The sequence below is a fragment of the Anguilla anguilla genome, chromosome 8, assembly GCF_013347855.1.
Source record: "Anguilla anguilla isolate fAngAng1 chromosome 8, fAngAng1.pri, whole genome shotgun sequence".
Classification (NCBI taxonomy): Eukaryota; Metazoa; Chordata; class Actinopteri; order Anguilliformes; family Anguillidae; genus Anguilla; species Anguilla anguilla.
Window position 1 is genome coordinate 27,379,116 of NC_049208.1, and position 27,171 is coordinate 27,406,286.

Below are 27,171 nucleotides of genomic sequence, written 5' to 3' on the forward strand. Positions count from 1 at the left end.
TGTTGGTTGAAATCATCTGCACATCCATTTTGCATGCTGCCATTTTGGCTCTGAGTGTTCTGTTATTAGTCGCTGTTTCCACTGCTCTCTTTTCCAGCGATTGAGCTCTGTGCGGCTCTTCCTCATGCAGCCGCTGGGGCTGCGCTCGCCAGACTCCTCACCTTCTTGTCGGGCGGGAGCCTCCAGCCCAAGTCCTTGAGCCGCTGCAGGTCCTGGAACTTGACCCGCACGTCCTCCATAGCCAGCTGCAGCAGGTCCCAGAACCCGGCCAGGTCCTGAGAGCTGGGCTGGGGGTACGCCGTAGGGTCCTGGGGGACAGGCAGGGGGACGTGCTCTGTCAGTCCATCTAGCTGTAGACCTCCCCACTTCCAGTTGGTCATGAAATTCTAACACTTTCATTGTTTGTGTCATGGGCACCACACAGACGAGTGCCAGGTGTCTGCTGCACATTCATGTTCTCTTTCTTCATGAAGCCCTTAGGAATCTTTATTGACACTATATAAATTATGTCCCCATTGTCTACCTTATAAATCCTAAAACACAGCACAAAAGCAATCTAGGTCTAAGTACCACTTTTGCCACCACAGCAAACGTAGATCCAACCTGACACCAAAACCGTAAAGCTACACTGCTGGTAAATTTAAACTCAGGAAGGCATTCAAGTGCCCAAAAGTAATTTAGATTCTATGGCATGTTGCAATGACAGATATCCAGTGGGCACAGAGGATATAAGGAGAGAGAGAGGGCACTGAATCACAGACATTCAGGGTTCTATTGACACAGAGGATAGCGAGGATATTTGGTGAAGAATGAGAGGCTTTACAGGAGGAATTGAAACTCCATCCTTGTAGTTTGAAAACAGAAAGTTTTTTCTAGGACTTTTTTTGTGACTTGCTTCATACTGAAAATAAACAAAATATTTTTACGCGTAAATGCAACATCATCTTAAAGCTACATCATCTATAAACCGCATTGATAACAAGTGCAATGCAATGCAAAACGTGTTGTTAAAACCTACGGCCAAACTGCACAGTCATTGAGATCGAATTCCACCTAAGTTCTCAATTGGGCTGACTGTAATAAGCCTCTATTCCCTTGGCTCTCATTGCTGTGTTGTTTGGGTGGGCGGTATTCCGGATGCTCACCACACTCTGCTGGCAGAGCCGGAAGAACTGCTGGACCTTCTGGGACATGAGCAGCTGGGCGCTGCCCACGGCACTGCGGATCAGCTCCAGAACTGCGGGGGGAAGGCCACAGTTAGAGGTCAGAGGGTGAACGGGGGACAGAGAGCTTCGGCTCAGCTCGCTGGCCTGGCGTGGAGGTTACCGGGCAACGAGAAACATGCAACACCGCTACATCTGAAACACACTGCGCTCTTGTGAATGTCTTCCACATTGAATTATCCGATGTTCATGATTTCTCTCAAAAACCCTTATTCAAGGTTCCCTGGCTTTCATATAAAAGATTATCTATATTTTTTCACATTCTGTTCCACATGTAAAAATATGAGTATGTACAAGATAAGAAATGTTCCCAGCTTTGGAAACCCTGACTGAAGAGCAGCACACAACTTTGGATTCAACCCATGACCTCCTGCTGACTGAAGAGCAGCCCACAACTTGAGATTCAACCCCATCACCTCCTGGCCCCTCCCCCCCCCCTCCACCCCAGCACTTACTCTCCTCAGGCAGGTCGTTCTCCTCCGCCTCCCTCTCCATGGTCTGGCACCACCCCTCCATCCTCTCCACCTCCACCTGCAGCAGGCGGAGGAAGAACTCGCCGTCGCGGAGGCAGGGCGAGGCCCGTCCGGAGTCGGGCAGGCTGCGGGGCCCCTCGGACCAGCCCCGCTCCACGGCCAGGGGCAGGGGGGAGTGGGCGCGCAGGCGGGGGTCCACGGGGCAGGGCTCGGTGGCGTAGCCGCCCTGGTAGTCCTCGCGGTAGGCCCACTGGCCCTGCGTGTGCACCGTGCGGTACTCGGCGTACTGGCCCGCCGACTCCGGCTCCGAGGAGTGGCGCTGGAAGGAGCAGCCGAACTGCAGGGCCTTGTCCTGGGTGGACACGCCCGGGAAGCCCTCCAGCTCCAGGTCCGCCTGGACGCTCGCCGTCACGCTGTTCGAGCGCTTGAAGCGCGCCCGTCTGGTTTTGGGAGGGTCGTGACAGCACTGGTCAAACATCACCTCCAGGAAGTGTCACATTCAAAACATATTGATTTAGAAAAACAATAAAAACTGTTGTACGGCTCTCTATCTATGACATTAGATACTTTTGGGGTGCGTTAATCAGATATTCTCTTTTATAGGGTTTTCTTTCCCTTGGATACCAACATGGAATCGTCTTTCTTGGTCAAACAAAACCCTCTGTAACTTAGCTACTTTTTACTTTTACCAGCTTCCACTTGTTTAAAGATATTCATAAGTGTTAAATCAGAGGCAGGCACATAAGGTGTAATGGAATTTGGGCACTGAGAGATTATCTCGGGTGATTTTCGCACAGCGACGTGACGCATACAGCACATTGGCCCTGTCATCCTCAAATTGCAGCCTAATTATACCCTTTCGCCCACAGTCACACCGGGCCTGCCGTTCACCCGGCCCCCACCCTGAGCATCCCACCCCCTCTGTCACCTCCCGCAGAAAGCAGGAAGGCTGGTGATGTGACTGAGAGAAGAGGGGGGGGGGGGGCTGAGTCATAGTTTGATGCCCTCGACACCCAACTGAGAGTGAAAAAATACATTTATATAGTTCTATGCAAATATGTAGAGACACACACACACACCTGTTATCATACAGCTCTAAGTGGCCTGTCCTCTGCTGTGTCCCATGTTAGGAGTGGCTACATTCATATCAGGAGCCCCAGATTAGGCTACGTATTGTGGGGAAGGTGGAACATACCTCTTATCCTCTTCCACCTGGACCCCGATGGAGTGCACCTCCCGCAGCACTTTGCTTTCTGTGTCTGAGTCCGAAAGAGTCTCTGAGCTGTCCACCTGTCCGGGGCACACACAGACGGACAGACAGATGGACATGTCTCTAATTGCCATGATTGTCAGAACCAGGGTCAGGCTGGCTATCAAAAGTTCAGCTGCCCTGCACCCCACCCCTGCTCACCCCGGACCTCGGCCCCGCCTGCTACAGACATCACCCCCACTTACCCATACCCCGGCCCTGCCTACCCCAGCCTGCGGCGCTGCCTGCCCCTGACCCTGGCCCCGCCTACCCCAGCCTGCAGCCCAGTCTACTCCAGACCCTGGCCCCGCCTACCCCAGCCTGCAGCCCAGTCTACTCCAGACCCTGGCCCCGCCTACCCCAGCCCATGACCCCGCCTACCCCAGACCATGGCCCTGCCGACCCTGGACTCCAGCCCCGCTCACCTGGACCGCGATGGAGGGCCTCCACTTGCGCCCGCGGGCCTCTTGCTTGTGTTCTTCTGCTCCCCCAGAAGGCCCCTTGCTCAGTGACACGCTGTTTTGGGGGAGGGAGGAGGACTTCCCCAGGCTGCCTCCCACCCTGTCCCGGGACGCCCTGCCACCCCCCTCCAGCAGGTTTTCGGCAGAGCTGCTATGCTTGGCCCTCATTGGCCCCCCTTGGTATGAGGTCTCCCTGGACCCCCTTGGCCCGTCAAGGCTCTCGGCCGAGTTGCTGTGTTTGGTGCGCCCGGTGCCTGCCCCCTGGTAGTATTCGGCCCTGGAGGACCGCCCCCCACCCCCTTCCAGGCCATCCAAGGAGTTGCTGTGCTGTTTGGGACGTCCTGGAGCCGGCTGCCCCGTGCTCTGGAAATACGCATCCTGAGTGGACTCCGTGCTGCTCTGTGCTGTCACCGAAATCAGGGGCTTGGAAATCCGGGGTGGGAGGGGTGGGGGTGCCTTCCTGTGGGGAAACACTGAGAGACAAACAGACAGAACCTCAACCTCAATCTCTATCTGGGACATCTTGAATTTGAAAGAGCCTGTGTCCGAAACAGCTTGAATTTAAATTTGAATTTGAGAGACCAGCTACAGTTTTAAGAGGGAGCATCTGAGATAGTTGTTGCATTTGACCTCAAATGCACCCGAGTTCATCACAGAACCTAAATCCAATTCTACAGAAATAAGTAAGGAGAGAAAAACGAAGCAGCTCTTTGAGGGGAAGGGGATGAGGTAAGACATACGGCCCAGACAATGAAGACGGTGTGCATCGCGGCTCTCTCCAGCTGACGGGGGCCTCTGTCAGACTGAGTCACGCCGAGCGGCTCGGAGCCGCCGTCCACACCTCCCTGCTCCCGGCTTCTGTCTTCCTGCTCGCCGAGGAGGCAGAGGGAGCTGTCAGCACGGAGGCGTGCTCCTGCTTCCGCCGTTCCTCTCTGCTTCAGGTGGAGGGCTGCTTCCTTTACTCCGCTCAAGTAAAAGGCACGTCTATTTTACAATTCTGTGCCCAGCGGGGGGGGGGGGGGAGCTTGGACAGCGGGGGACCTGAGATGCTTCAGAACGACAGATCTGAGACTGAGCCTGACGTAGAGCATGGAAGAGAGAGAGAGAGAGAGAGAGACCATGCTGCGCCTTACCGGCTCCGCCCTTGGGCCCTCCCTGGGGGCCGGACAGGGAGAAGACAGACAGGCAGTCGTCATCCTGGGAGCAGCCGGCCTGGATGGCACGCACGTAGCTATGGCTGCGGGTCCGGAAGCAGCCAGGCAGGTCCAGCGCCTCCACGGCCTGGGACTCCATCTCCCCAAAGACCGTCTCGCACACCGCCTCGAACTGCCGATTCAGCGCGTCTCCCAGCTGCGAGAGATTAGCCCATGGACACACAGTTTGACCCCGTGACCCATGACCCCTGACCCCTGGCATGCTGGGGAGACCCATAACTATAATGAATAACTACGTTAATCACAAATCCCCAGGAGGGGTCAATGAAGACAATTGACTTGTGTGTGTTTGGCAAGACCGGTGCGTTGTACCTGTGAGCTGGTCAGAGAACGCGTGTAGCTCCGAGAACGCGTGTGTCCCTTGGCTGTGCTGCGGCTGTTGGAGTAGGCATCAGTGCACTGTTTACAGGAGTATCTGGAGGGGAGTGAAATACAACACTGATACTCTAGTAAAGCTACAAAATGCTTGGTCAGATGGCAGTGGCATTAGGAAGCCAAGAGTTTAAAGGAATTTCAAATGAGTCAAGATGTATGACCTGATCATGACATTCAAAGCTATCATGGTAATGAAGATGAGAATGATGGTGATGATGATGATTCCAACAATGATGATGATGAGTTCTATTTTGAGCTGAAACTACTACTCAACCACTGAAAGTAAATGTAGGTCGCGATGATGAAGGTGAAGATAAGAATGATGTTGATGATGACGACGATGATGATGCCAGGTATTTTAATTTGAGCACAAGTTTTACTGAGTAAATGTAGGTGGCGATGATGAAGGTGAAGATGAGGGTGATGATGATGATGACGAAGGGCGTCTCACTTGGAGCTGGAGGAGCGGTGGTCCATGCTGACGGAGCGGCGGAAGGCCTCTCTCTGGGCGATGATGGCGGTTTTGGGCGAGGCCTTGGGGCTGGCGTCCGATTCGGCGCTGTCGTCGTCCCCCATGGCTTTAATGTAGCTCCCGCTGCGCATCCTGCGGCAGGGGATCTCCCCTCCGCTGTCCGCGCCCCCGCCCGGATACCCCCCACCCCACTCATCAGAGGGGACCTGCCAAAAACACAGACAGAGGTCCACCTTCCAGATCGCCAAACCTCAACTCTCCATGGTTTTACAGACAGTACAGTATTTACTTCAGTAAGGCACAGAGGCGGTTTGCGAGTGTCACGTGCACTGTTACTGCCGCGGGTCAAATGCAACGCTGTCGACCGGCAGAACACACGCGGTGTGTGCATGGAGTGCGGTCGCGCCCACACGTGTGCGGCATCCCCCTTGGGTGAATGGGGGAGTGAGGGAAAAGCAAGCGGAAAAATCAGACGGGGGTCTTGACGGGGCCAAGCGAACTGCTCTGCGCCACCCTGTTCTGAGAAACAGGCGAGCGCCATTTTCTGGTGGCCGGCCGTCATTGCTCACAGCCCGGGGAGTGAGAAACAGGCGCAGCCGTGCACCTCGTTCACGGTCCTCCCCCGATGAGCCTCTTCTCCACATCAGAGAATTTGGAGGTAAAGAGGTAGTGCATGATGTCCTGTACATTTGCAATTTAGCTTGATCTGTAATGAAACCTGAACTGAAGTGGCACTCTAACGTAACTGTGGAAAGAAATACCAAGCGGGATATCACAAGGGCTAAATCGATCCTGCACAGTAAAACTGGATTTAGCATGAGCAGTTCTGTGAGTACACGTGCGGGTTTGGGAACAGGACACTTTCCTCCTTGCACACCCTAAACTTTAGCTGCGGAAATAACAGCAATTGTGCAGAATGTTTGTAGGTAGATTGTTGTGTGGAGAACAGCATCACCCCTCCCCCCTACCCAATCCTCCATCACCATGGTAACGCAGCTGCTCTGCCGCCGGGATACCACTCTCACCCAAGGTCCAAGGGATTCCATGCAGATGCAGCTGTAGTACTGGTCCATTAATCAGTGTTAGTATCACTGGAGTCTAGATACTGTACCGTCGTATTTACAATAAACAACTCATTTCCTCATTTTCTATGCAAGGTGATTAACATATTGTATATCCATTTATACATTTTTTTTACAGTTTTTTTCCCCACATATTATCCACATGCATTACATGTGATTAGGTTACACAGCTGGATATTTAATAAAGCAAGCAGGAGTTATTTATTTTACTGAAGGGAACAACGGCAGTACCTCATTGAGCATTTGAGCGGGCAATCTCCTTTAGCATTATGCTACACTGTTAGTGTTACAATCTGCTCACCTCTGATCTATGAACTAGTCCTGTGAAAACACTTACTGCTTTGTACATGTAAATTTTCTTTTCATCAGACATCTTTCTCATCTATTTGCAGATCTTCTCTCCTACGATTGAACTGACAATGAAAAATAGGCACTACTTCAAAGAGATGTTTCAGCTGAGTGTTTACGGTCCCCCTCTGTCCCACTTACCAATGTTTCACACACACACACACACGCACACACAGGCACACACAAATACACATGCATATTCACAGGCAAAGACCCACACAAAGACACTTTAGTTTGACAGTGTGTCAGGGCTGCTGCTACTCTTCTGTAAAATGAGCATGAGAGGGGATTAGGAAAGGTCCATCACCCCCCACTCTGAACAGGACAGGAGTAGACTGGTGTAAAGCTAGTTCAGATCACCAAGGTTACTATCTGATAGCGAGGGGTTAACATCCAGCCTATGTTTTCTGTGTCTTTCTCATATTTCTTTCGCCTATTTAGCCCATCTTTCTCCTTTTCTTCCTCCTTTAATCTGTTTCACTTCCTCTTTCTTTTCACTCTCCTCGACTCCTCTATAATTAACAGGCCTTGTAAATTACCATATGCTGGCAGCTGGGTGTGAGTAAACACCACAGTTTCATTGAGTGGGCAGAGGAAATTCTGACCCCAGCTGCTCAGACATTAAACAAAACAGCCGATTCCATCACTCCACCACAAACACACCACCTTCACCCCCTTCCCTGCACAGCCCCCAACCGATCCCCCACCGATCCACTGAGCCCAATCCCGGCTCCAAAAGCGTCCGCGCTGACGTCTCTTTTGATCCGACCCTGAACGACTGCAGCCCCCCTCGGCATTGTGGGAAACTTGCTGACTACAGTACCTCTGGGACCGGCGTTCAGTCGGAAAGTGTCACTGATGAATTGTATTACCCAAGGCCTTTAGGGTTAAGGGGGTAGGGCTTGCTTAAAAAAAAACAACAAAAAACAAGCAAGCAAAAAACATAATTAAAAAAAGCCAATAAGAATACGGCAAAATTCTCAGTATTAAATCTACTCTTAATGCTTATGCTTAATGAGTCCAATATGGTCCACTTGTTGTTTTATACTGAACATTTCAATGTTTGAGGAGTTATATGAGTTTACATTATTCTCAGTAAGTTTGGTGTCTGAAATATAAGTAAAACAACAACATATAAAAACTCACATACACTAAACTCTCTCTCTCTCGCACTCTCTCTCTCCAACTTGTGGTCACCTGCTGTTACCGTAGTAACACTGGCAGGGGACCAACCCAGCATCCCCGCGGAGGAAAGAGAACAAGTCGGGGGGAAGCACAGCTCGTCTTTCACAGGTTCCCCTGCGGTAAAAGGCCCTCATTTAACTGGTTGTCATGGGAGATAAACTACACTGGCCTCCTCCCGCGAAGCAGGCGGTGGGCTGAATGAAATAGTAACGGGCTCCGTGAGACGATGCTCACGCACGAGGAGCGCCGCGATTCCAGCGCCGTCTGTGTGCCACAGGACGGCTACGTCCCAATTAGCCCCCCCGTTCATTCATCACCATCTGAGGTGGGCCGCAGAGCCGTGTGCAATCCCTCCCCATTTACAAGAGCAAGACTGTCACCGTCTCCCTTTATGGGAACCAGGGTTCTTCTTCCATCGCAGAGAGGCCGCGGCCCAAGTAACAGATGGCCACGGCATCTTCATCCAAACCATTAACCGCTATCTACTAACTTAACCTAGACAGTTCCGTTAATTGACAAGATTGAATATGAGAATGCTTGACGATGATGAATGTAGTCATTGTCTGTTTGCGTGTATTTGCGATAGTTCAGCTCCTGGGGTTGTACATTTGATTGTCTGGTGGCCAACTCACTTTGCGCCCCAAACAAGGTATTCACTTAGACTGCTTCAGTAAATATCCGGCTACATGAGTTGCACGTCTGGAAGATGCGAATAATAATCATGTAAAAAGATTAAAAAGATCACCATCACAGTGTTTCCCTTAGGCTGAAAGCTGGATTTACACAGCAAACAACCTTACCCACGGTGACTTTCATTGATTTAATTTAATGTCTTTCATGCTCCGTCACGCTTTTATACGGATTGATTTTTTTTTACCACAGCACCTGGAGAAAATGCTTCAATCAGGTGTCTCACACATGACCCTGAGACTCGGTGTTCCAGGTGCTGAACACAGTTTCTTGCGATATTCAAGGTGATCTGTGATTTAGAGAGATCTATAAAGCCCGCTCTGGTATCTACTATCAGGGCTCCAGATCTCTGGTACTGTACAGTGGGCCCTGGACTATGAATAAAATGTTCTGGGGTGATGATTAAAGGGTTAAAGGCTCAGTGAGCTTGAACGCAATGGTTCTGGCAGGGCTGGCCTCTCAGTGAGAGGCTCATAATAGCCACATAATCGACATCTTTTCCTCTGCCCAATGAATTAGCCTCCACACAGCAAAACGTTCCGCGTAAAATCAACTCTGCTACAGCGCTTTTACTTCTGGCAGTGCGCGCATGGTTCCCGCTGGACTCAAACAAACCGCGGGAGCTGGGTTAGCGCTGAGCGTTTCGCTGCGCGCGCTGCCCTAGCGACAGGCGTACGGAGCCGGTACAGAAGGAAAACGAGTTTGTCGCAGTGGGAGCTGTGTGGTTTGGTGCAGTCGCCCCCTGAAACATTTATGCGTAGAGGTTATCCTCAAGGGAGCTTGATCTAAAAGTCAATGAGGCGCAGCCTGCGCTCGCTCAAACCCATGATCTGCCTGCCACCGCGCCTCCACAACCGCCGCCCAGGCCGCGTGAGGAGGCCTCACCTGGAGGTAGTGGTAGCTGCGCTCCTTCAGCTTCGACTCCAGGGGCACCAGCGCCTTGTCGTAGCCGGCCCTGTGCGGGGGGTACACCTCTCGGGCCTGGCTGACGGTCATGGTGGACCAGGTGCTCCTCTTGAGGGAGTGTCCGGCGTTGGCGGTGCAGGCCAGGCATTCCCCCGGGGCTCCCTTGGCCTTCAGGGCCTTGAGGGTGAGGTCCTGGATGGCCCCGTCCAGGGACTCGTGGGCCTGGATCATCCCGCGGCCCCCCCGGGCGGCCAGCCCGGCCGCCGTCACCAGGAAGCTGCTGTCGCTGTCCAGGTTGTCGTCGGAGCTCCACCAGCCGGCCGTGCGGCTGCGGTGGCGCGGCTCGTGGCGGGCCTCGCGCCGGTAGTCGCCGCTCTTGCTGCGCTCGCGGCTCTTGCTCCGGCGGGCCGAGCGGGACACGTGCTGGGTGCCGTAGTGCGGGGACGGCTCCTCCCCCCCGCCGCCCCGGTGGCCCCCGCCGCCCCGCTCCCGGTACTCGGAGCGCGTCCCGTTGTACTCGCGCTTGGACGGCGCCTCCAGCGAGTGCGACTTGGCGAAGAGCCGCTGGACCGAGTGCACCAGGTGGCGGATGCGGCTGGGGCTCTCGCTGCGCTGCTCCCCGCTGGCCGTGCGCTGGTACTGCAGCGTGTGGAAGCCGTCCGGGTGGAAGGGGAGCTGCTTCTCGAACTGGTCCAGTAGGTTCGGCGGGATGCGGTGCGCCTTGCCCCCTGGCGGGTGCCCCCCCTGCCCGGACGAGAGGCACTCCTCACAGGAGTCGTAGGCCTGCTGGCTGGGGTGCGCCCGGGGAAAGGTGCCCCCTCCGGAGGGCGGCAGGGCCAGGGGCTCGGGGGGTGCCCCCGGGGGGTAGTAGGGGTGCTCTCCGTGCCCCTGGTAGTGCTCGGCGGCGCCGCGGTGGTCCGGCGGGCGGGGCATGTAGTCCCGCGGGACCTCGCAGTCCTCGGGCATGCAGTGGCATGGCGCTGAGGAATGCTGGGAGAGGCTGCGGCTCACATGGTATCCCTTCATGGCCGGGGCATGGTGGGCCGCCCGGGCCGAGAGGGGGCGCTGTGGGCGCGACAGGGCTCCGCCGTAGTCACCTGCAGGGGGTGGGGGGTGGGGGAGGGCAAGAGGAAACAGGTGAAACACTCAGTGAATGTGGAATGCTCTCCTCATGCCATCGCCCTATAAAATTCCAATTACATTACATTACAGAACAGCTGTCTGTGTGCTTCAGGTGTCTACATGTTCACGGGTCATCGTTTTTAATGCAGGTAAGACCCACTTTGTCTCGACAATAAAATTAGGAGTAATAGCAAGCTAAATGAGTGTGTGTGTGTGCGTGCACTTGTGTGTGTGTAATGGTTGGGGGCATTTCTCATCTGTTTCTTTGACTATTTCTCCTAGCCTACGATTAGGATGTGCACGTGATTCGACTGCTCTCAGTTCCACAAAGATGAACCTCCATGCTGCTGTTTTTGCATTAAAAATGAATGCCTATTTTTAGTGCTGCTTGCAAGCTCTCAGGACTTCAAAACAGCCGTGAAATGTGACGTGTAAAGTTGACAGCCCAGATGGAACCAGCGCTGACATATATTCTAAATAAAGAACAGGTGATATCACACTCGACGTGTCATCACCGCTGCATCTGAGACTTTGTCAGCTCTTCTGCTCACAGCAGAAGAGACTGAATTCCACAGTGACGCCACATTGCATTCATTTAGGAGACGCTCTTATCCCAAGTGACTTAACCAGAGAGAATGCAGAAGAAAAGTTCTTTCCCATGATTGATATTAGCATTGGTGCCAAACATGTCTAACAGCATTGTTAGTCCAGCAAATAAAGATAAACTACAACCTTAATAAACTAGTGCAAATTACCTATGCTAACCAGAATCAAAATATAAAGAGATTTAAATGCATCCACAACAAGGCCAAATGAGGGAAATGTTAAGTGATAAGAAATCACGAAACCATAAAAATGACCTGATAATCTGAATTAGTGCCAAAGTTGGGAGTGATAAAGGAGTGGGGATGGGAAGAAAGGTGTAGTCTGAAGAGCTGGGTCTTCTGCTGCCCTGGCCACTCTGGTTCATTCCACCACTGAGGGGCCAGTACAGAGAGGCATCGTGAGTGGGAGAAGCGACCGGGTGGGGAGGTGGGGGCGGGGGCATAGTGGAGCTGTTCCCTTCGCTGCGCCGTAGGCTAGCGCCAAGGTTTCAAACTTGAAGCAAGTTGGAAAATGAAGCCAGTGAAGTGAGATGGGGAAGGTTATGACACGATCACACTTCAGAAGACCAGTCGTGCCGAGGCATGAAAGTGTTCTCTCCGGAGCATGATGTCATGCAGAACCTCTGTGAACTTTCTCAGAGAACAGGAGCAAACTTTCTAAACATTCACTGGCAATATTGTTCAAATTCAAACAGAGGAAGGGATCAATGACTCAGTCGGGGGGCCTGCTAATCGACTAAATTCAAAAACTTAAATTTAAACATAATCGTGGAGTTCATCACTGCAATTTATCATTCATGATGCATTATTTATTTTAGACAGAACACAGATGCAGAATGAATGAACTAAAAGGTGTTTCATTTTATTGTTTACAAATATACTTTTCCAGACTAAAATGTGACAGACAGAGGGTGCTAACCAAATATAAACAATCTTGTCACTTCAAATCACAGGGCTGAACGCCCTCTTGAAACTCAGCTCTCACATCAAGTCCAGTGGTTGGATCAAGCATGTACTATTACTTAGATGCCAGATGTACAGTGCTGATATACTGCCAAAGCAAAATTTCTCAAATGTTTAACTCGTATAGAAGAAGGGTTAACACATCCTATAAATAGCCTTTCAAAGGAGCAATATACAGTAGTTACTTCATAAGCAGCACATAACCCACATACAAGCACTTCATAGAGAGCTATACAGTTTTTATGAAGGACCATCCATAGAAAGGGCAACTGAAAACAGGACTATTATCGCTATAGATTCTTCTGGGAAACCAGCCCAAGTTGGCCATTTGATCCAGACAATTTAATTTTTTTGTTGTTCCTTAAAAGATGCACAAACAATTGCACAACAGCACCACAGGGAGAGTGAATCCCACAAGGCAGCCGGCCTAAAGTGGGTGATTAATGAAGTTAGTGTGAGAGAGAAGAAAGGAGACACCTGTGAAGAGAGAGGACTACTCCGCTCTCATTGTTCCTCAGTTTGATATCATCTCCTCCTCTAAAAATGGCCCCTTTGCAGACTCTGAATAGGCGGTGAATATTTCAGCATCCAGCTCTGTTTCCAGGAGTGCCTCAGCACAGACAAACGACGACCTTGTCTTATTTTTATTGATTTGTGAAAAGCTGAACAAGACAGAAACATAAAAACAAGCAGACAACATCCATGACTCTGACCTGCTGCATATGGCCCTCTGTACCAATCATTGCCAATCATCCTCACTGTTTTTATTAGCAATCGTGAGCACTCTCTGCCCACCAACAATCAAGGTGTAGGAGGTTTGGAGACATAAGAATGGGTGAGAAATAAAGAGAAAAGAAAACAGTTGCACTTGACCCAAGCATTTGTGCTGTCTCTACTTCTCTGTCTGACCCTCCCTCCTTGCCTCCTTCTCTTTATCCTTCCCTTAGCTCTCCACTCCTCTTTCCTTCCTTCCTGTTTCTCTCTCTCTCTGTCTAAACAGACATGTATTTGGATGGGATAGGATTGAGTTACAGGACTTGTCAGTCCATCTGTCTATCACTCCCTCTCTCCTCCCTCCATCTAGGTTTCTCCTTCAGATTTCTGCTCTCTTCGTCTTTCTGTCTCAGTCTTTACCTATCCTATCTCTGCCTACTCCTTTCTGTCTTTCCTTCTCCGATCTCTCCTCCATCGCTCCCCCTTTCTCTCCCTCTCTGTCGGGTGAGGCGCATCATCAATTCCCCGCACGCCTCTGTGTGATCTCTGAGCCGGCACAAACAGACCCTGCGCTTGACCTACTTCTTTCATGTGGGGTTTCAGAGCCCGCCCGCCCGCTCTTCTCCATAGACGGGGCGCACGCTGTCACAGGCCACCCCCTCCCCCCCTCCGCTACACCTCCACTCACACCTGAGTACGTGTGCCATATGGAGCTCTCTCCAAGCATGAGCGCTCTCTCATCAATCTGGGCTGAGAGCGCCCGGCTCTCTGTGGCTAAGTAGCACAGATCAGCCGCTGTCAGCCACAGACAGTGTGCTGCTAAATCCGAGGCAGCGGTTCCCTCATATCCCAATTGTCTGAATAGTGCTCGGCCCTTCGTGAAGCAATGGTGATAGATGAGCTCTGCACTACTCTGTTGGCTCCTGTTTGGACACCAATACAGGGTGGATGCTGCTGTGAAAGTACATTCAGATGTGGTCACAGTTATGTTTGTTCAGAAACTTTGGTGATTACTTTTTAAGTTTACCGAAGGATTTGAAAACTGCCTGCTTTTCACAAATTTACACACTGATTGACAGGTATCTGGCATGCTCTGGCAAAGAGATAGACAATGACGACAACTTGCTTAATAGAGAAATGTAGGCCGTTTTCATAATAAGCACACAGAACACCAGCCACACTGCTATGGTAGCAGCACTGGCAACCTTTTAGGTTACCCGCATAATTAAGCTCATTCTCCTACAGACAATGAAAGAGACAATAGCAGACATCATTATTTAAAATGCAACGGGGCAAGATAAGGCAATGTGGTTTTTGCCAATAGCGACATTGACAAAACTAAACGAATGACAGGAAAGCTGAAAATGAATTGATATTCACTGCTTTTTTTAACACAATAATGTTATCTCACTTTCACATGACCTTGTGCATTCTCTGTCTGGCAATTGTACCACCAGTACCCTGTAAAACTGAAATATAAGGACATAATTAACCTCCTAGACACGACGGCGCATTTCCAATGCAGTGCAACAATGGAGGACAGCGGTTTCTGTAACGTACGCTCCACCTTGTCAGTGGGGAGTCAGAGGGAGAAAGAAAGACCAACAGAGTAATGACAGGTTATGGTTTTTTTGTTTCTCTTTTCTTTCACACAGACACGGCTGGAATGCCGGCAGGAAGACTCACTCGCTGCCTTCCTCCTGTAATGAGAGCCGCCGTCCGCTCTCCCGCGCGGTCCGAAAACACTCCCACAAAGAGGAGTCTGAGAACAAAGAGGAAGAAAGGAATCGTGGGTATGAATCGGGCCTGTTGAGCCAACTGGCATCAGATGTGGCCGCTTTGTCCGGCAGCGATAAACACCCTTCAAGGTTTCGCCGTTATCTCTTCGCCTCTGAAAACGTACGCCGGCTGCGGCGGTGCTCGGGCACGACTGCGACTGCCAAGAGAGACAGCATTATTTATTTTCATTTATATTGCAGCATGCCTCGGTTTGCTGTATTTGCCAAAACTGTCAGACCGTGACATGGCACGAAGGGCTGGCCATTCTGATTCATACCTCCATTTTGGATCTAAAATACCAGAAGGGAAAGTTAGAGAAAGTAGACGGCAAGTTCAGTTTCCTCCAGACCTGGATCAAATACGTATTTGTTTTGGATTCAAATACTTTTCTGTGCTCTGTTGATCTTGCCTGGTGTACTTGAGCCTGCCAATATGACCAGAAAGTGGGCTTTGCACTTTTTGAGAGTTTTTCATTGATTCCAATACACCAGACGAGATCAGTAAAGAGTAGAAAAGTATTTGAATTTAAAGTTCAGTTGCCTCACAATGGGATCCATAGAGAACACTAGTTTTTGCCTTTTCCTGTGAGCTGGTCATACCACACAAGTACAGACAATACTCTTAAAAAGAAAGCACATAAGCATTATGCCCAAGTAACACACAAGAATTTGTGTGGTTTTCTTTGAAAAATGCACATTACATGCAATGTATGGTCCATTAGAAATGACGAACATACATAAGCTCCTCAAACAGCAGGACATGACTGAAAAAGGGACATACTTGGGAGAAATAAGCCATGCAGACAGCCACATGCTTCCCAGCTGTTTGACTATGTCACTTCCTTCATTTTGCCTCTGACAACCAGAAGGGTCTCCAAACCTATTTGAGAGTCTGGGACCCAATTCCATCAATTCCACCAATTCCAACCCAACTCCATATGTAGTACTTGACATTTGTAGATGTGCCTGATTAGACCTGGGCATACCTCTCATGAAGATCGGAAGATGGCCTGGCCACAGAGGAAATAATGATGACAGTAATAATAACAGATGAGTCATAGGCAGGATCTGAGGTTTTACCTCTCCAGTAGCGTCTAAAGCAGGGTTGGAAATGCATTTACAAGCAGGAGCCTACGGACGCTCTTCATTGTGGTGACAGGTTGAGTCAAAGTAAACAGGAAGCTGCCTCACTCTAAAATGCTCAGCTGTAACCTGCCATACAAAGTGCTAGATTGCTAGACGTCTAAGTGCTGGACAGACAAGTGCTGTGACAGAGAACAAGTGCTTTCTGTCATAGCAGCAGCAGAACTGTAATTGTGCTTGTCACGTGTCTTGTTCGCACCGCAATGGTGGGTTAATTAACGTCGAGAGTCATCCATGCAATTGGACTCGGAATGAAAAATAACTAAAGAAAAAATCGGAATAAGGAAAATCACGTTACAATATATATATATATATATATATATATATATATATATATCCAAACAGAACAATTGTGTTTTTCTGTCACAAAGCTATTTGTGGTTTAAAGATTTTGTCTGTTCCAAAGTTGAAGCCTCATTCCCCCTTTCCCTCTATGTCCTTTAGCTCTGAGAGAGAGAGACAGAGAGAGAGAGACAGAGGGAGTGTGTGAGAGAGAGAAAGAGAGAGAGAGAGAGTGTGTGTGCATGTGTGTGTGTGTGTGTGAGAGAGAGAGAGAGAGAGAGAGAGAGAGGAGATTTATCATCCCAATCCCTGACAGGAAATCAAAGAGAGATGGTACAGGCCCCCATGGTGAGAGCACTGGCCCAGCAATCAGCACAAACGAAGTGCCTTTCGCTTCCATTTATAAACGCACACTCTCCCAACACTCCTCTCTGAACACGCAAGTTAAAGGTTTCCTTATCCATAATTTGTGTATGTTAAGCAGAAAGGGAAGGGAATTCTAACAAGGAACAATAAAATTAAAAGGAGTGAGAAAGGGGAATGAGAGTGACGGATGGTGGAGAAATGAGAGAGAAAGGGAGGGGGGAGGAAGATGAAGCTTTGAAGATGGTCAATAACTTGCGATATTCATTGTGCGAGCTGCTCAGTATCTTCATACCATGCTCATTTGATCTGTAATTGATCTGGAATTGGTCATCTGTGGCTGGCTCACTAATAATCCGAACCGAGGGAGTCACCACTCAATCGCCCCGCTTCTTCTATACGGGCTGAATCCAGACAGCCCTCATTAAAATGCTCTGAACCGAAAAACCGGTCATGCAAAAGGCTATGTGAATCCGCAGACCTGACATTTCTCCCTAAAACAGAACTAGCAATCCATATTTTAACCACATTGAGTTTTATCGTACAGAATGGATATCTCTGCCCTTGCACGTACAACTAATCACCGGCTGTAGGACACTACTGGCACGGTTCTGCAAGAATAATATGTTCAGTTACAGGGTTCCAATGATCCGTCTCACCTCTACGACACATATCACTCTTACTCTATAAGTCCATTGCAGCTCTCATTGGTTCAGGGTTCCCTGAGCGGTCACTATTATATTTGGAAAAGTTCCCTGTTTGCTTCCATCTATGTTACCCTGCTGCAATAACTCGTCAGATCCTGACAACTCTGGAATTGGGACAAGTGAGCTTGATGTGATAGACTATCAAACAAACCAGCAGCCACCTGAAGGAGTCCTGCAGCATTTACCTGGTTACCATCACTAGCTGCATGACTCCTCTGGTCATCACATGAGGGAAACCCACACTGTACTCAATTAAAGAAATGCCATTTTAATTAATGGAAGCTTTTCAATCAAACAAAAACTGAATTAATGTGCTGCCACATTGTAATGATTTGATTCCCCTTTTGATGGGTTAGTGTTTTGGAATTAATTCAGAGGTCAGCAATATCCACCTAAGTGATCGTCAGCAGTATCATTTACAATTACAGAGAACTCTATACATGTGACATGTGACCTGGTCTGTTTTATGCAGAGAGGGATGTAATTAGCACTTTTGGACGAAAATTCAAGCTGTGCTCTTTTTGAAAATGGCCTTTCACTGTGGTAGAAATTGTACAAGCACACAATTCGCAAAAAAAAAGAAAAAAAAATTGGACAATGGATCAAACATCCATACCACTGAAAGATTTATTGACATCGTTTGAAGGCAGTCCATCAGATGTCACGCTGGAAATTGAATTGTGCTCACGTCGACAGTTTGTCTCATGATGTCTGCCTCCTGGCCAATCTTTAATTATAAAATGAGGAAACAAGATGGTCTCGTGGTCGTTCGCACGTGCACTTCTGCTGTCTTTTTCCCATTCCTCTCTGCCAGAGATGGAGAAGGGAAGGAACGGAGGGATGGTTCTGATTGGCTGAGCGTGCGCTTCTGCTGTCTTTTTCCCATTCCTCTCTGCCAGAGATGGAGAAGGGAAGGAACGGAGGGATGGTTCTGATTGGCTGAGCGTGCGCTTCTGCTGTCTTTTTCCCATTCCTCTCTGCCAGAGATGGAGAAGGGAAGGAACGGAGGGATGGTTCTGATTGGCTGAGCGTGCGCTTCTGCTGTCTTTTTCCCATTCCTCTCTGCCAGAGATGGAGAAGGAGAGGAACGGAGGGATGGTTCTGATTGGCTGAGCGTGCGCTTCTGCTGTCTTTTTCCCATTCCTCTCTGCCAAAGATGGAGAAGAGAAGGAACAGAGGGATGGTTCTGATTGGCTGAGCGTGCGCTTCTGCTGTCTTTTTCCCATTCCTCTCTGCCAGAGATGGAGAAGGAGAGGAACGGAGGGATGGTTCTGATTGGCTGAGCGTGCGCTTCTGCTGTCTTTTTCCCATTCCTCTCTGCCAAAGATGGAGAAGAGAAGGAACAGAGGGATGGTTCTGATTGGCTGAGCGTGCGCTTCTGCTGTCTTTTTCCCATTCCTCTCTGCCAGAGATGGAGAAGGAGAGGAACGGAGGGATGGCTGTGAGTGTGATGAGCGTGCGCCCTGCGTCCGCGCTCGAGAGACACGCATTTCCCGCAAAGCCGCCTCATCTCGCTCTCCCTTTGATCGGCCGCCTCTCTACCTGCACCCAGAAGCAGCCCTGCATATTCATGGGGTGACGCAGGGTATTAAATAAGTGTATCCGGAATAAGTGCACCCACTTCCAGAACAGACAGGTGCTCATTTGCCAACTACTCACATGGCGAGCGCTGGCGTGGCCTCCACATTGTTCTGCCAAGATACGAAAGGCGGGGGGTCGGTCGAGTGCGGTCAAACACTTGTGCTTTCAACAGATTATAGTAACTCTGACGGAAGTATGCTAAAAGGACGAACAAGCAAACAAACTAAAGAAAAAAACTGACCAGATGCAGGCAATCGCAATGCAAACCAGAGCTAAATTAAGCAGGAGACCATGATACAGACACATGAACTTGCCCTGTGTCACTAGGCTACCACACAAAGGTCTGCACCTCATACAGTGCATTTATGCATATTTCACACAGGGGCTGGGTGGTCAGTAAGTGTGCATTTCAGCTGATCAAAGGGAAGGACCGTAAGAAATCACAGTGTGTGTGGCTATTTGACCATGAAATAAGGAATGCAAAGAACCAGCATGCCCTGGGCAATCCAAGAGGAGTAAAATAGCATAAATGGAGTTGGTTGTGTATTTGCGTGCCTGTGTATGCGAGTACATCTGCACAGCCTTTGTGTGCACTCATGTGCATGTGTTTTAGCATGAGTGAGTATGCATGTGTGTGTGTATGTGTATGAATGTGTGTTTAAATGTCTGTATATTTGAACCTGTTTGATATATTTTGTCTCTGTGTGGAACTACGTAGGACTGGGCAGGAGATGTTTGGGAAACCTCACCAGGGAACAGAAGCTCTTTGGGAAACTAAAGATTTGTAGGCTGTATCCCAGTCACACACTTATCACATCGCCTACTTTGCTTATTATAACAAATTTGTTTATTTTCACTGACTTGTCTGTTTATTCTGCACAAAAATATAATTAATTTATCATTAGGTTTCAGATAAGGAAGGCCATTAACTGTCAGTTAAAGCATGGAATTATTACACAAGGGCTATTCGCCACACAAGTGAGTTGAAATCAACAGAGAGAGAAATTGTTGTTCTGGCGTGACCAAAGTTATTTTATGATCATGGTTAAAATTGCAGTTATGGTCCAATCAATGTTTCTGGTGTTCTACTTGAAAGAGCCTCCCTCCAGTCCTCCACGAAGAGTTCTATTTATTAAAATCATCTATGAAATATAGAATTTTCCTTTGAAGGAAATTTTGGGTTGTGAATTCAGCAGGAGTAGCAAATATAGGGTGCCAAATTTCATACCGGTAGCCTGTAGAGAGAGAGTCACACACCATGCTTAAGACTACCATAATTAGATCTGAATGCTGTAAATTGTGTGAAAGGTGATTTATAGGATAGTTTTTCATGAAAAGGAGAGTTGTATAGTAATATGTACTGCAGATATAGCCATTCTGATTGCCTGTGATTTAGATAAAATATTCAGTGCCAAAATAGCTTGACATTCAGTTGCATTTCATTATACAACACTGCTATAAAATAGCATTCGGTCCCCATTTTACAAGCAATTGAAAAATGATTGTTACCTCATCATTACTGAATATAGGTATTTCTGTTGCCATTGCTATTTTTTATCAGCTAAATCCAAGATAATGCTGCACTCAGTCCTTACCTATCAAGCTTTCAACACAGACATCATACAACAGTGGACTAGGGCTAGTAGAGGCTGCATAGATGAAGCATTTTTCATTCTAGATTGCCAAGCTCACAGCCACAGCTTCATGAGAATTATGTTTCCACCCAACATCATACTCACAAACTGCTGTGGAACGTATGTGATCAAAGCCAAATCTACAGCACCCTACCACCCTTGAGTAAAAGCCAGGTATTCTGAGGCCAGAATTGTGCTGCAATTGTGCACATTCGCTGATGGGTCGCCGGAGGCCAAATCCCATTGTTACAGTACACAGAGCTGTTAAACAGACATGAACCTCCGGAGGTAGAAAATGAATCAAGGCCTCAGCTGGAGTTTCCTGTCACTTCTGAGAGTATTTTTAAATTCATCTAATAATAACAACACGTGACCCTTTCCTGACCCCCTCTTCCAAAAACAACAACAACAAAAACAAAAAAAAAGCAACTGCCAGTTGCCTGCTGAAAGAAAGAGAAGGCAGAACCGAGCTCCCGCACGGACCCCAGTAATGGATCTCGGAGGGCGATCGCTCTGCGGGGACGCGAAGGTAAACCTGCTCTGATTGGCTCCCTGTGGATCGCGGCCCGCTGCATTGTGTTTGCTGACGAGTCACAGAGCCACAGTGGGAGATGGGTGGGAAAACTCCTTGGGCTGCAGTTTGACCTGACGAAGGGTCTCATTTGCGCTCACAGCTCTCTGCACCATCTAGCCAGAATAGCAAGGACAGCGATACTTGGCAACTAATTAGCATGCCTTCCAGCACTCAAACCGAGGTAAAATGGACTGATAGTCCTCTCTGAGTTTATTCTGGGTCTTAAGAAAATAAACACTTTGCATGGAAGTGAAGCAGCTTTCTTCCTTATAATCCAGGATGCATTTTTAAAAATGTGTTTAAAAAAAGAAAAGAAATTGAGCTGGAACTGAACCTTGGTTTAATAGCAATTACACACTGATGTAATGGCTATTAAAGGTAGGCGTGGTCCTATTTACAGTAATGGCAATACTTATAAGAATGTAATAAGAGAAATAAGAATGTATTCTTTAGTTAGTAAGTAAACTAATTATATAATTAAGAATACTAACCTAACCACCGTTTGTGCAGAAGATATCATTCTATTCATTCTCAAGATTTTTCAGATGGGTTCTGCATAAGTTTGAGTCCCACCTCCTTTCCTAATCACATGGGTGAAGCTTCTTTGACATGAAACCAAAAGTGGCACCTCTCTCAAAAGTGGCGGCTTTTTTTGTGGCACCAATACAAATGAGGGGAGCTCAGTTACTGGACCATACACTATGCTTTTCCATGCTCTGAGACACTGGCCCTACCTTGAGGGTACACTGGTGATGTCCCTACTGGGAGTTCAACTCCACTGGAGAAGACTGAAAACAACCTCATCTATCATTTTGGCTGTCACCCCGCAAAATGGAAGGGCATGACATGAAGCAGAAACTCGCAGAAGAGAGAGAACATTGCTGCAGAAACTGAGAGCAAGACAGCATGGTCACAGGTAGCAGGAAGCAGAAAGCCCTAATTGAGTCCGACTTGGTCCATGAGGGTTTTTACAGGCAGCTGGCAGCACCTGATCTGATCTGACATATCTCACAACCATGTGGTGACATAAGGGGCAATTCAACTGTGCTACATGGCAGAACCAGGCAGAACATGCAATTTTAAAAGCTTTATTTTTATTTGGAAATAAACCATATGAATCAGAACTGCGTTACTTCAGGCACGTAGTTAAACAAATGATAGCCAAGATTCATTTCTGGAACTGGGAGTTCACTGCCAAGCACAGCCAGGTGAAAGTGACAGTTATTAAATGAATGGGATGGCTATTTCAAAAGTTATTTTCTGATAAGCAAAAAAAAAAAGGAAAAAAAGAAGTGATTTATCATCTGAGTTGCTGGCTCAAATATGCTCCTGTAGCTTTCTAAAAATATCTGCTCAATAGAAATTTTGCTATTACTTGCCAGAGTATCAGTGGTGCTCATCTCAATAACAGATCAATGCTACAGTGGGTGAAATAGTTAAACATAAACAGTGAGATTTTTCCAGTTTATATTGGCTTTCCAGTTCTATTAATCTAAGAGCATGGATTCCATGCATTGGTTACCAGTAGACTGACTACCTTTGTGGTAAATAAATGTATTTGTTGTAAGATAACTCTGATTGGTTGGCAGTGGGGTGGACTGGGAGGGGCTATGAGCGACCCTGAGAAAGGAAAGGCAAAGCAAAAAAACCCCCCAAAAAAACCAGGGTGACTCCTTGGATTGCAGCCCATGGTACTAGCTCCAATGAAGACTAGAGTTATTTTAACCCCTGTATTACGCCTAAGTCAAACAACCGTGTTCAGTAATTTGTTCATTTAAAATAGGGAATGGGGGTCAACCACGGTGTATACGAGTCCCTTGCGCTGAAACTGAATGGACTCTAAGCACTGCACCAACTTTCCCCTCATGATCCTTTTGGGCTGGAGGACAAGGACATGGCTTTGAAAATTGTGCTAAATTGTGTGTGCGAGGCAGGGCAGTCATGTAGACTAACGCTGTGCCCGTCGGGGAGTTTGTGCTGAAGTCACCCATGCTAATTTTGCCGATGGACTGAGACAGCCACAGCCACGCCATGGCGCTCACCCGAGAAGGGCCGTGCGGTTCAGGCAACGCGTTCCCGGGGGGCATGTTGGCATGGCAACCCCGCCAAACCCTCCGTGTCCTTTCTCCCGCTACGAGATGACACGTCCCTGGGCGCCCGGCTCTGAGATCGCGGCCACAGCAGGAGGATCCAAATGAGTTTGCTCAGGGATTCTGTGCACAGACATGCAAGCTGTGTCTAATTCCATTAAGGCTTATTTCGTGACAGAAGCAATCTATTCACAGAATGAGAAACATGTTTTCCACTGCAGGGTTGGGTATTGCTGTGTAGCATGATGCTCGTGTGGTTTTCTCAAAGGGGTACCCGTGCAATGTTGCGATGACTCATTCTCCAGGGTCTCTGCAGATTCAGCCCTCTCCTCCATTCACACACCAGAGCGAAAGAGGAGAAAACAAGTTCGTACTCATCTCTTTATTATTTCTGCCACCAATGTGATGATCAATCCCGAACCAGCGACCAAGAGCAGTCCTTAACATTGTGTTGCAGTGTGTGTGCTTCTGGTCTCATGAAAGGCTTCTATTGTGGGATCAACAGGGTTGCTTAGATCACATGTGCATTGTGAACACCTTTGTAGTTCTGGCATCCAGCACAAAGAATACAGACCCATGCTCCTGAGTATACTAACATGCTATGCAAGGGAAAGGTAGCGCTTAACGTAAAACAACAATATAAATAGGACTGACTGATCCAAGCAATTAAAACATGATATTGCAGGCAAACCTCAGTGTTTCAGTGTTCCCATTAGCCTGTACCCCAAGTGAGACACCACAAAGACTGCCCGAGAGTCTCATTCAGCTTGTATTATGAGAGGATGGCTTGTTCTCAATGAAAGGACCCTGCCTTAAATCTACTGTCTTCCATTATCAAATGGTGCTTAAGAAGCTAACTGGGATTACAGCAAACTACAATGCTTACTTTGAAATGTCATGCCCCAAAAGGAAATGGATATCATCTCAAAATCCTCAAAAAGAAAATAAAAGAATATTCTTACATTCAGAGGGGTTTGTTTTGTTACGCTTTTTTTTTTTTTTTTTGATTTGTCTAATGCCACTGGAGTGACAAATCATTTGAGGACGAAAACTTAAACTCAAATAACAAGCAGTGCAGGCGGGAAACAGAGCATGCTGGGAATTTATCTTTGTATTTTCAATAGGTCACAGTACATTGGATTAACCAATTAGACTGAATCAATGGTGAGACAGTGAGAATAGTTTCTCAGGGAAGACCGAGAGGTCAATTGGGTTTTGTCCTCAGTAAAGGTAAGATAATGAGACTCCTTCCCCATCTCTGCCACAGCTGTGGTATCTTAGCTAGTTATCCAGTTTGTTGTCCTCTCAGTAAACTCTACTTTCATAAGTACTGTAAGTTTTTCACTAATTCCTTAGATGCGCATTTAATTCTGTGTGTTCTGTTTGTTCTTCACTTCTGCCACTGCTGTTCTTTTGTTGGAGGCTTCAGATGGTGACAGAAGATGAGGGGAAAAAAGGACATTTTGTTGATGGTAAAACAGACACAACTGATTGACATTGTGCAAGATAATTAGATGTAAACAGGTGCCTATACCACTTCAATTTGTTGAAAGCACCAAGCTAGGAAAACATCTTAATTAGGCAAAGGGTGCTTTACAGACATGGAATAATAACTGCAAACAGACTGTTGTGAATAAATAAAGAGATTGAACACAAGAAATACTTTATGCTATCTATGCCTTTTTCATTCATTATGGCATCGCAACTACCATGCACTTATATTTCTAAATTACTACTATGCATCAACAGCATGTGAAAAGTAATTTCTGTGTTTATGTTGTTTTATATAATTGTACGGGATGTACTCTAAAATTTAAACACCAACTCAACACATGAATGTAACCCAAAGCCCAAACATATTCCCTCAGTTAGAAACACTGTGTGATAAGACATAATTACATAGCACTTGTTCAGCACTTATTTCTTAATGAGAGTATTATAACAGTCTTAACATAAAGTGTAGCCTAAGAAATGAACTACAAGGACCACAAGCACAAATATTACCTGCGGCACAATCTTGACATGTTGCAGCGGAACTGGCAGTGGCCAAAAGCCCTAAGCAACAATCGCATTAAACACATATTTCAAAGGTGCCGAACTCTTTAATAGCTGCGCTAACCTCCAGCATAAACGCGCCGTGTCCAAGTGTTAATGTGAGCTCCCTCTAATGGCTGTATGGGGCACAGAAGGAAGCCAGGCCTTGTTTCCCAGTACACTGCTGACATCACCATTTGACGTTGAGACACTCAAGGACCCTGTCCTAACAGAACTGGGTCACAGTATCTCTGCCACGCTTGAGAGAGCATTTTTGAAAAGGCCCCAAAAACCAAAAAAAAAAAGGTAATGACTCCTCGTGTTCCTTTTTCATTCATCTAACCCCCCCCCCCCCCCCTTTCCCACCCCCTTTAAATTCTTGCCTGGGTTGCATTATTCCCCCTGAGAGGCTTGGATCTTCGATAAAGTCTCTCTTTCACCTTCTTATTATTATGCCAGATAAAGAAAAGAGACAACATCACAAAGCTATTGGAACAAAGCAATTCTGAATGCACCGAACAGCCCATTTGTCAGGGAGGGGTTGGAGCTCAGACGAGAACCAGGCTCTGTAAAAAAGGTTGCCACTCCTCCGTGCTCCTTTTCTCAGAGAAGAGAAAAAGATGGGAGGGTAAAGGGCTGTCAGACTATTTAATCAAGACTGACTGAGGATCTGTAAAGAAAGGGAATATTCATGATGAGCCACGGTTGATTGTAGAGCCGCTGTACGATATCCCATATAAAAATCTGAACCTGTACTTTTTCATTAGAACTCAATTTTCTCATTTCCAGGACATTTTTTCTCCAATGACGGGTTCCCGGCGCATGACGTTGGGGGGATGTTTAATGAGTGTAATAATGGAACATGAAATTGCCGGAGAGACGACAAATTGCTTCATCTGCTCAGAGTGCTGAGAGTATCTCTTATTACATCAGAGTATCGCTGATGTCATCCCTGCGATTTCCACTGACCTTCACTCCCTCCCGGCAATCCTGATGCATAACGTTTCACAAAGGTTGGAGGAATGTAATGTACTCTGCAAAGCCTCTGCAATGGTGTGGATGTGATTGTGTGTTGTGTTTGTTTGTGTGTGCGTGTGTGTGTGTGTGCATGTGTGTGCGTGCGTGTGTACGTGTGTGTGCGTGCATGTATATGTGTGTGTGTGTGTGTGTGTGCGCGTGCATGTGTTTGTTTGTGTGTGCATGTGTGTGTATGTGTGTGTGTGTGTGTGTGTGTGTGTGCATGCGTGCCCGTACGCGTGCATGTGTGTGTGTTTCTCAAGATCATGGTATTGGCCCGTGTGTGTTTCCAGTGTGATTAGGTGAGAGGACAGGTAGTTCACCTGGTTGAGACTAGTTCCTCCATAACAGGCTTCACCAGTGCTAGCCTGTGATTAATGCAGAGCATCAGCCGAGCGTGCTGAGAGATGGAGGGGAGGATGTGGCCAGAGCAAAGCCATGGGGGCTTCCTGTGTTTAATGCCATCGCCCCCAGCCTCCCACCCCACCCCGTATAGATCTGTGTGCTCAGGCAGGTGGGAGCTGTCAGTCACCAAGGACACGTCGGGGCGGGGAGGCAGGGCTCTGTTCTCCCGCTGTTCATCACAGTGACAATATGTGATTACATAATATGGATAAGATGGGGAGAGAGAGAGAGAGAGAGAGAGAGAGAGAGAGAGAGAGTGCGAGAGACAGCATGCTGTGTATTACCAAGAGAGAGAATAGAGTAAAGCCAGATGTCAGGAAAACTGTTTCCAATGTTTTCTAGGCAACACCACCCTACACCACATGCTGAAATACTTCTACCTTGGTCTGATAATTACAGCATCAGGGAGCTTTAGCATGGCAGTGAATCCAATCAAAGAAAAAGCTAGAAGAGCAATCTACGCTATAAAAAAGAAATTTAA

The 27,171-nt window shown here is 47.9% G+C and overlaps 1 protein-coding gene across 2 annotated transcripts in view; it reads right to left on the bottom strand.

Moving 5' to 3' along the window:
- The window catches only part of dlgap3 (discs, large (Drosophila) homolog-associated protein 3), a 115,497-nt gene that overhangs the window by 3,119 nt on the left and 85,207 nt on the right, over positions 1-27,171 (bottom strand). For both annotated transcript variants that reach the window (XM_035427846.1, XM_035427845.1), the window contains 9 exons: positions 9,658-10,775; positions 5,447-5,673; positions 4,933-5,035; positions 4,540-4,756; positions 3,371-3,879; positions 2,892-2,986; positions 1,679-2,136; positions 1,146-1,237; positions 162-308 (listed from right to left, as the gene is read on the bottom strand). In XM_035427846.1, coding sequence (XP_035283737.1) covers positions 162-308; positions 1,146-1,237; positions 1,679-2,136; positions 2,892-2,986; positions 3,371-3,879; positions 4,540-4,756; positions 4,933-5,035; positions 5,447-5,673; positions 9,658-10,704 — 2,895 coding nt within the window. In that variant the 5' untranslated portion in view covers positions 10,705-10,775. The remainder of the gene's footprint in view (positions 1-161; positions 309-1,145; positions 1,238-1,678; positions 2,137-2,891; positions 2,987-3,370; positions 3,880-4,539; positions 4,757-4,932; positions 5,036-5,446; positions 5,674-9,657; positions 10,776-27,171) is intronic.